Source organism: Somniosus microcephalus, chromosome 7 (genome assembly GCF_052327205.1).
Source record: "Somniosus microcephalus isolate GS21.2 chromosome 7, FLI_Smic_1.0, whole genome shotgun sequence".
NCBI lineage: Eukaryota > Metazoa > Chordata > Chondrichthyes > Squaliformes > Somniosidae > Somniosus > Somniosus microcephalus.
Genome location: NC_140993.1, coordinates 108156362 through 108167033, shown reverse-complemented (window position 1 = coordinate 108167033; position 10672 = coordinate 108156362). Strand labels below are relative to the sequence as shown.

At 41.2% G+C, this 10672-nt stretch overlaps 1 protein-coding gene across 1 annotated transcript in view; it reads right to left on the bottom strand.

The window, feature by feature from the left end:
* Positions 1 to 1208: 1208 nt before the first annotated feature.
* Positions 1209 to 10672, bottom strand: part of trappc9 (trafficking protein particle complex subunit 9) — a 1276086-nt gene continuing 1266622 nt past the window's right edge. The window contains exon 23 of the mRNA XM_085993951.1: positions 1209 to 2525. Coding sequence (XP_085850077.1) covers positions 2346 to 2525 — 180 coding nt within the window. The 3' untranslated portion in view covers positions 1209 to 2345. The remainder of the gene's footprint in view (positions 2526 to 10672) is intronic.

The following is a 10672-nucleotide window of genomic DNA, read 5'->3' as shown; positions in this document are numbered from 1 at the left end:
CTCCACTTCACCTGACGAAGGAGCAGCGCTCCGAAAGCTTGTGATTTCAAATAAAACTGTTGGGACTATAACCTGGTGTTGTGTGACTTCTTACATTTTTAAATGTGATGAAGGTTTCTGCCTCGACCACCCTTTCAGGCATTGCGTTCCAGACCCCCACTGCCCTCTGGGTGAAAAAAATTCTCAACTCCCCTCCAATCCTTCTACCAATTACTTTAAATTTATGCCCCATGGTTATTGACCTCTTTGCTAAGAGAAATAGGTGCTTTGTATACACTCTATCTAGGCACCTAATAATTTTATACACCGGAATTAAGTCACCTGGCCCTCAGTAACATTTGTTGACACTGACACAACATTTGACTCCCGCCTGAAGCAGTTCAGATTGTTGATGGGAACCCACGAGTTTGGTCCCTGGCAAAGTAAGGATTAGGGGGGCATTGGGGAACTCTGTGATTGGGAAGAGGGGGGGAAGCCCGTTGGGATGCAGGGTCGACTGAGGTATTCTTGTGGGGCCAGCAGAAGCACTCCTGCTCCTCCTGACTCACAAGGAACCTTTAAAAAGTAAAACAAATCTCAGTTACCTGGGCCCCCCAAGGTCAGGATCCTGGCTAACACCAGCTTTGGCTGGCGGGCTCGAGATGGTGTGGCCTATAGTCGACTCGTGGTTAAAATGTCTTCAGCGTCCAGATGACGTCATTAGGACATGACTTTCCCATTTAAATGCTCTTCTGTGGCAGACGGCCTTCCTGTGTCTGAAATCAGGCAAGTTCCCCCATCTTAATCACCCCCTCCCTGGAATGTTCCTGCCTTGGGGGGGAGGGGGCAGGTTAAAATCATCCCTCTAATGTTCCCTCAAAAAGACCTACTGAAATATACTGCATATTTTATAGATCATGTAACTGCATGAAGTAATCCCAAATTTTATCACATTTAAGCATCCTTGAAGATTACCCTCCTCATCTTATAGAAAATGTTTATATTTTGTATCCTGTAACAAATAGGCTTCTTGAAAATCGTGATCTACTATGATGTGTGCAATCTATTGCTTGGTGTTGCAAATGAGATGACCAAACTTTTGACTGAAAATACGTTCTATAGATTCAGAGCAAACGTGGAATCCTTTAACTCTTGGTGCTGAGCTGGGAAACAAAATGTTCACTTAAAAGTATAACTAACGCTGAGAAGGAAGCTTTTGGTTACAGATGAACATGCAAGCCAAATTTATTTCCAAAGATACAACTTTTTGCAGGTACAGGAAAGAAAAGTATCTTTAGAACAGCAGTTGGGATTGTGTACAGAGATGCTAGTTACAGTAGTTCCTGAATTTTGTTTGAAACAAAAAGACAGACAATAGCCTTGTTCACACTGCAGCTGAAAGAGTGGCATAATCCCAGTAATATTTATCATTCTAATTACTTTATAATAATTGCAGACGCTCAATTGCAAATTAACCATGAAGATGGATTATTCATAAGATTCAGGTAGACCTAAACCGGAGCAACTTTTAATTGTAAAAAAACCCTGAGTTTGTAACTGGTTTTCCAGTTGTTTCTTTTTAATCGTTTATTGGTAGCATTGAAAATGGCTTCACTAACACCTTGGGGAAAAACTAATGAATAACCCCTTTGAAGGGCAGCAACCACTTCAATGCAGTGTGAATGGGGCATATTGCCTTACTCTCACAAACAACTGCAGGTACCTTACAGCTATAATACAGAGCAACAATACATTGCGTCCATACATTTGAACAGGACACAAAGCGTTTCCAAAGAAAGGGGAACATGAGGAATTCATTGAGTATTAAGATTGAGCTTTACAGCATTGTCATATCAGACTTGTAAAGAATACATGCCTTCATCATCACAACACTGATGTTATTTGTCAACCTTCCTTCTATTCCCCATTATTCCTACAGCCAAAATCTTGAAACATTTTTAACATCCAACCTTCATTGCGCACCAGATTTCACTTAACCATGCCAAGAAATGTAAATTTATCTTTTAGATTTTAACAAGGTTCCGATTAGAGATCAAACAGTACACCAACCTACTGATCAAGTGCCTTTTATTTTGTCCACAGGTGAACCTCGTCTCCTCTATAATACAGGTTTATTACTAACTTGAGTAATTTTACTGAAAGTAGCCATCAATCCCTTGGATATTTAAAAATTTGGCCAAGCAAGGTTTACAGAAAAATCCAGAAGCATTTTATTTTTGGGACAGTGCCAGAGTAGTCTTAAACCGAATATTTAGGGAGGTCCCGTTGGCAAGTATGGCTAGTCAGTCACTATTTACAATGATCTCACTCACTACATCTTACAATCCCTACTTTCTGAAATAAATTTAAAATAGTGTGTGTTGAGCTGGATCCATGGCACGCACATGAACACTTGGCAAGCAGAACCAAGAAAGCGGCAGCTCCCTGCTTGAGTTGTCATCATGAAATTTTATATTCAAGTAATAATCACCGGCATACAGGAATAGGAGAGCTCCATTGCAAACAAATTCTTCAGTGGATTTCACCTGAAAAATGAAATAAAAATAAAATACAATTTAGCAGAAAAGCCTGTAGCACAAAACAGGAACCATTTATCACCAGACAAGTAGACAGCTGCTACCAAGGACAGACCTATCACAGATAGCACTGTGGGTTGAAAACTATCTTTCTTGCGATTCCAACCAGCAAACACTATGTGATAAAGCAAGCGGTTTACCACAAGGGCACAAAATCAATGATTAACACTGATCTCATCGATCTCTCGATTCCCGTTGGTGCTATATCGCACAGGAGTCTTTAAAGATGGCGTGGTATAAAATAGGTTTACATTTTAGGAGCTATGAGTTGTGCATTGATTCCTGCTCTATATCTTAGTGGTTGGTACTCAAGAGTATTTTTATTTAATTGCACTAAAAAAAAGTGGGTCGAGCAGATCTAGAGTGGTTCTGTTTGCCAGTATGTTTCAGTTACACTTCAAACCACACTATAGGGTTTCTAATACAGTTTATATTTTATTAGACCAAATAGTTTTTCAAATGTCTAGCTCAGATGTTACCATGCTTTTACTTTTCCTTAGAGAAGACAAAAGGACTCTCAATTTGGCATAAGAATACCCTTTTAAACACGTGATTTTAATTGTAAGGGTTTACAGTACAAGTGAAAATGGCAAATTGAAAAAGAATGCATATGAAATATTTTGAAGAGAAAATGAGGACACACTATCACTTCATGTTAAATTCTGATGCAAGTCAGATGATGCTTTTTTTTTTTAACTTATCTGGCAACATTTGATCATGTTAGTGTCTTAGCAAGAGCTAAATGTCAGGTGCAGTGGTTATGGAGACTATGCTGATATCAGGTCAGTAGCAGTCCTTAATAACCAACGTAGTGTTAATTAAAAAATAGGACCTCAAAAGGTAGTAATCTCAGGATTGCTACCAGTGCCATGTGCTAGTCAGAGTAGAAATAGAAGGATATTTCAGATGAATACATGGCTAGAAGAATGGTGCAAGGGGGAGGGATTCAAATTCCTGGGACATTGGAACCGGTTCTGGGGGAGGTGGGACGAGTACAAACTGGACGGTTTGCACCTGGGCAGGACCGGGACCGATGTCCTAGGGGGAGTGTTTGCTAGTGCTCTTGGGGAGGGTTTAAACTAAAATGGCAGGGGGTTGGAAACCTGTGCAGGGAGACAGAGGAAAGGGAAGCAAGGATAGAAGCAACAGACAGGAAGGAGAAAAGCAAAAGTGGAAGGCAGAGAAATCAAGGGTGTAAATCAAACAGGGCCACAGTAAATAATAATTCTAAAAGGACTAAGAGTGTTAACTAAAATAAGCCTGAAGGCTTTGTGTCTTAATGCGAGGAGCATTCATAATAAGGTGGATGAATTAGCTGCACAAATGTATGTAAACGGATATGATATAATTGGGGTTATGGAGACATGGCTCCAGGGTGGGAATTCAACATCCAGGGGTATTCAATATTGAGGAAGGACAGGCTAAAAGGAAAAGGAGGTGGGGTAGCATTGCTGGTTAAAGAGAAGATGAACACAATAGCAAGGAAGGATATTAGCTCTGATGATGTGGGATTTGTATGGGTAGAGCTGAAAAATACCAAGGGGCAGAAAACGTTAGTGGGAGTTGTATACAGACCCCCAAACAGTAATGCTGAGCTTGGGGATGGCATTAAACGGGAAACTAGAGATGCGTGCAATAAGGGCACTGCAGTTATCATGGGTGACTTCAATCTACATATAGATTGGGCTAACCAAGTTAGCAACAATACTGTGGAGGAGGAATTCCCAGAGAGTATATGGGATGGTTTCCTGGACCAATATGTCAAAGAACCAACGAGAGATCAGGCCATCTTAGAGTGGGTATTATATAATGAGAAAGGATTAATTAGCAATCTTGTTGTGCGAGGCCCCTTGGGGAGGAGCGATCATAATATGATAGAATTCTTCATTAAGATGGAGAGTGAAGTAGTTGACTCAGAGACTAGGGTCCTGAATTTAAATAAAGGAAACTACGATGGTATGAGGCGTGAGTTGGCTAGGATGGATAGGGGAGTGTTACATAAAGGGTTGACGATGGATAGGCAATGGCAAACATTTAAAGATCGCATGGATGAACTACAGAATTTGTTCATCCCTGTTTGGCATAAAAATAAAACAAAAAAGGTGACTCAACCGTGGCTAACAAGGGAAATTAGGGATAGCATAAGATCCAAGGAGAGGACATATAAATTGGCCAGAAAAAGCAGCAAACCTGAGGATTGGGAGCAGTTTAAGATTCAGCAAAGGAGGACAAAGGGATCAATTAAGAGGTGGAAAATAGAATATGAGAGTAAGCTTGGAGGGAACATAAAAACTGACTGTAAAAGCTTCTATAGATATGTGAAGAGAAAAAGATTGGTGAAGTCAAGCGTAGGTCCCTTGCAGTTAGAATCAGGGGAATTTATAATGGGGAACAAAGAAATGGCTGACCAATTAAATACATACTTTGGTTCTGTCTTCACAAAGGAGGACACAAATAAACTCCCAGAGATGTCGGGGAACATAGGGTCTAATGAGAGTGAGGAATTGAATGAAATCAGTATTTGTAGGGAAATGGTGTTAGGGAAATTGACGGGATTGAAGGCCAATAAATCCCATGGGCCTGATAATCTATATCCTAGGGTACTTAAGGAAGTGGCCCTAGAAATAGTAGATGCATTGCTGGTCATCTTCCAAAATTCTATAGACTCTGGAACCGTTCCCATGGATTGGAGGGTAGCTAATGTAACCCCACTATTTAAAAAAGGTGGTCGAGAGAAAACGGGGAATTATAGACTGGTAAGCCTGACATTGGTAGTGGGGAAAATGCTAGAGTCCATTATAAAAGATGTAATAGCAGAGTACTTGGAAAACAGTGACAGGATCGGACAAAGTCAACAGGGATTTACAAAAGGTAAATCATACTTGACTAATCTACTGGAATTGTTTGAGGATGTAACTGGTAGAATAGATAAGGGAGAACCAGTGGATGTGGTGTATTTGGACTTTCAGAAGGCTTTCGATAAGGTCCCGCATAAGAGATTGGTGTGCAAAGTTAAAGCACATGGGATTGGGGGTAAGGTACTGACTTGGATAGAGAACTGGTTGGCAGACAGGAAGCAAAGAGTTGGAATAAATGGGTCTTTTTCCGAGTGGCAGGCAGTGACTAGTGGCAGTGACTAGTGGGGTACCGCAGGGATTGGTGCTAGGACCCCAGCTAGTCACAACATATATTGATGAGCTAGACGAGGGAGCTAGATGTAATAGCTCCAATTTTGCAGACGACACAAAGCTGGGTGGGCGTGTGTGCTGTGAGGAGGATGCAGAGAAACTCCAGTACGATTTGGACAGGTTGGGTGATTGGGCAGATGCATGGCAGATGCAGTATAATGTGGATAAATGCGAGGTTATCCACTTGGGTGGCAAAAACAGGAAGACAGATTATTATCTGAACGACAATAGATTGGGAAAAGGGGAAGTGCAACGAGACCTGGGCGTCCTTGTGCACCAGTTGCTGAAGGTGAGCATGCAGGTACAGCAGGCGGTTAAGAAGGCAAATGGTATGTTGGCCTTCATAGCAAGAGAATTCGAGTACAGGATCAAGGATGTCTTGCTGCAGTTGTAAAGGGCCTTGGTGTGACCACACCTTGAGTATTGTGTGCAGTTTTGGTCGCCTTATCTGAGGAAGGATGTTCTTGCCATGGAGGGAGTGCAGCAAAGATTTACCAGATTGATACCTGGGATGGCAGGAATGACGTATGAAGAGAGATTGGGTCGATTAGGCTTATATTCGCTAGATTTTAGAAGAATGAGAGGGGATCTCATTGAAACTTATAAAATTCTAACAGGACTAGACAGACTAGATGCAGGAAGGATGTTCCCAATGGCGGGGGGAGTCCAAAACCAGACTTCACAGTCTAAGAATAAGGGGTAAGCCATTTAGGACAGAGATGAGGAGGAATTTCTTCACCCAGAGTGTGGTGAACCTGTGGAATTCTCGACCACAGAAGGTAGTTGAGGCCAATTCATTAAATATATTCAAGAAGGAGTTAGATATATTTCTTAAGGCTAAAGGGATCCATGGGGAGAAAGCAGGGACACGGTACTGAATTTGGATGATCAGCCATGATCTCATTAAATGGCAGAACAGGCTCGAGGGGCTGAATGGCCTACTCCTGCTCCTATCTTCTATGTTTCTAGTGGGAGTTTATATGGTTCAAATAAAGGTAGACATGCACTTTCCAAAGGAAAATGTCACAAGAAAACTTCAAACTTGGGCGAGGAGAGTGAAGGGTAAAAGAGGAAAATATCAAGCAACTATAATCTTTTGACACCTTTTCCAACGCTATTTAAGTAAATAAAGCAGCAGAAATAGAACCAAGGGTACAGAGTTTCTGCTGAGTTTTTCTAGCATTTTCTGTTGTTATTTTGCTATCGTACAGAGTTTCTGTTTGTTTCGCTAGTTTTCAGCACAATCGGCTGAACCAGTATAAAAGATCGAGAAATTGTAACACAAGTGAGTTACGCCCAAAACCAGTGTTTGTGTTTTCCGTGATCTTTTACGTTGGTTCAAAGTTCAATTCACCCAAATCAGGCCCCGCCCATAAAACTGGCCACGCCCCCTGGTCGAAATCACAAGATTCCACCGATTGCGCTTGTTCGGGAAGGTTCTTCAAATTGTGCTTATTTTCTTGGATGCACACGCACTAGTAGGCACGTTTATCATATCAAAAAATACTTAATTTACTAAAAAGCAGACTAGTGTACACGAATTAAACTATTAAATGGCTCAGTATAGCTTTTTAAAATTAATTTAAATGATTTCAAATCAGGTTACTCACAGGTGGAGGACTAGACACAGTTATTAAAAATGCTTGTTTTTGCTGATAAACCTATTTTCAGCAGTATTAATAAAACTACACCAGGTTACCACTCTTAAATACATCAAGGAATACTTTTTATGGAAAGAAAAAAAAAATGAATATGTTCTATTACGCTGCCCGATTCTGTTGGTTCATGGAAGATTTTACATTTGTGATTATGCAAATTAATGTTAGCAGAAACTTGAATTGCAACCTAATTTCAAGTGCATTTTGGGCACAATTTCCCGATTCCAAAGCGCAAACTCTACCCCAAGGTATTTATTAACTTAAGAACATAAGAACATAAGAAATAAGAGGAGTAGGCCAAAATGCCCCTCGAGCCTGCTCCGCCATTCAATAAGATCATGGCTGATCTCGACCTCTACTCCACTTTCTCCCCTGATCCCCATATCCCTTGATTCCAAAAATCTATCTATCTCAGCCTTAAATATACTCAAAGACTCAGCATTCACAGCCCTCTGGGGCAGAGAATTCCAAAGATTCACAACCCTCTGAGTGAAGAAATTCCTCCTCATCTCGGTCTTAAATGGCCTACCCCTTCTCCTGAGACTATGTCCCCCAGTTCTAGACACTCCAGCCAGGGGAAATAACCTCTCAGCATCTACCCTGTTAATCTGATTCAGAATCTTGCATGTTTCAATGAGATCGCCTCTCATTCTTCTAAACTCCAGAGAGTATAGGCCCATTCTACACAATCTCTCATCACAGGAATCAATCTAGTGAACCTTTGTTGCACCGCCTCCAAGGAAACTATATCCTTCCTTAGATAAGGAGACCAAAACTGTACACAGTACTCCAGGTGTGGTCTCACCAAGGCCCTGTACAATTGTAGCAAGACTTCCTTACATGTATACTCCAACCCCCTTGCAATAAAGGCCAACATGCCATTTGCCTTCCTTACTGCTTGCTGTACCCGCAAGCTAGCTTTCTGTGTTTCTTGCATGACAACACCCAATCTCTTTGAATAGTGGTGTTACATTTGTGACCTTCCAATCCGCTGGGACCATCTAGAATCTAGGGAATTTTGGAGGATCAAAACCAATGCATCCACTATCTCTTCTGCCACCTCTTTTAGAACTCTAGGATGTAGGCCGTCAGGTCCAGGGGATTTGTCAGCTTTTAGTCCCATTAGTTTCTCTAGCACTTTTTCTCTACTTATATTAATTACGTTAAGTTCCTCACCCTCATTCGACCCTTGGTTCCCCACCATTTTTAGTATGCTTTTTGTGACTTCTACTGTGAAGACAATACAAAATAATTGTTTAACGTTTCTGCCATTTCCTTATTCCCCATAATAATTTCTCTTGTCTCAGCCTCTAAGGGACCAACATTTACTTTTGCTACTCTCTTCCTTTTTACATACTTGTAGAAGCTCTTACAATCTGCTTTTATATTTCTTGCTAGTTTTCTCTCATTCTATTTTTTCCCTTTTTATCAATTTTTTGGTCATCCTTTGCTGGTTTCTGAATCTCTCCCAATCCTTAGACTTACTACTATTCTTTGCAACATTATAAGCTTCTTCTTTCAATCTAATGCTATCCTTAACTTCATTAGTTAGCCACGGTTGGATCACTTTTCCCATGGAGTTTTTGTTTCTCAATGGAATGTATTTTTGTTGAGAATTATGAAATATTTCTTTAAACGCTAGCCACTGCTTATCTATCACCATATCTTTTCATCTATTTTTCCAATCTACCTTAGCCAACTCGGCCCTCATACCTATGTAATTGGCTTTATTTAAGTTTAAGACTCTAGTTTCTCTAGGCAAGCCACTCTTAAACTTAACGTGAAATTCTATCATATTATAACCACACTGCCCCAGAGGATCCTTTACTATGAGATTTCTAATTAACCCTGTCTCATTACACAATACAAGATCTAAAATAGCCTGTTCCCTGGTTGGTTCCATGACGTATTCTAGGAAACTGTCCCGAATGCATTCCATGCACTCATCCTCCAGACTACCTTTGCCAATTTGCTCTGGAAAAAGGAAAAGGAGAGACTTTGCAGTAGAAATTGGTCCTCATACCCATTTTCCAGGCGGAAATGGGGAAAAAGGACTAATTTCGGGCGCAACATCCTGCACCCAATCTGCGGCTGCTTTGAGTACCGCCATATTGGTAAAGGCAGCTTTAGTTCCCTTGCATGTGTATAGGTGGGGCCTCTTTTAGACTTCTTTACAGAAATTGGTTTGAATTGAGTGGAGAAGCTGCCGCTCCGCTCGGGATTTTTCAGTGGCTGCTGCAGCCTAAGCAATGGCCGCCATCAAAAGGTATATTTAAATTTAAAATGAAAAGTTAAACACGGCTGGAGTTCTCCCCCGACTCCACAGTCCTCACAATTGTCTTCCCCCACCGTTGCCTCTCCAACATCCCCCTCTCCCCACCCTGGGACTTCGATAAATATAAACGATGTAAAATGCATGTTCTGCTTGTGGAGGTGCGAGAGGCGCCGGCAGCTCGCACAAACAATATTAATGAGACCCGAGGAGAAATTATTTGCTGGTGTCGGGCGTCCACGTTGGGGCATGCACTTGGTTATGGTCACGAAAACGGGCCATAACCATTTTCCACCCCTTCAACATGATCTGAAAGCTGGGCAAGATTGTCATTAATACAGTGGAGCTGTACGGACAAAGTCATACTGAAGTTTTACATACTCTAATCAGACTAAACCTTGCGAACTATGTCCGGTTTTGGTCACCGAGTCACAAGGGAAACAATTGATCAGTAGTGCAGGGAAGAGCCACAAGCCTGATGTTGAATGCCAGAAGACTATTGAGGTAAATCTTGAGAAAATTAGGCTGTCAGCCTTGAAAGGAAGGATATAAGAAGGTACTTAGATAGTGAATGGTGTAAAAAAGATAATTCTGGAGCACTACTTAAAGATAAACCTTGTACTTACGTTCAGAAGGACACAAGTACAAACTAGTGAAAGACAAATTCAAACCAAAGCCGATGAACAACTGGAATTCTAAATCGGGAAGGAGAGGCAAAGATCGTGAAAGCATTTAAGAGACAGGCGGATGCAATGATGGGCCAACTGTAGAATTTCCTAGGTGGATGAGCTAAGTTGGGCTAAATGGCTTTTTCATGTAGCCTGTGCTCTTGTAAATTATCAAGTCACATGCTACAAATTTGCTGGAGTTCTTTGAGGAAGTAACATATAGGGTGGATAAAGGGGAACCAGTGGACGTAGTGTATTTAGACTTCCAAAAGGCATTTGACAAGGTGCCACACAAAAGATTATTGCTTAA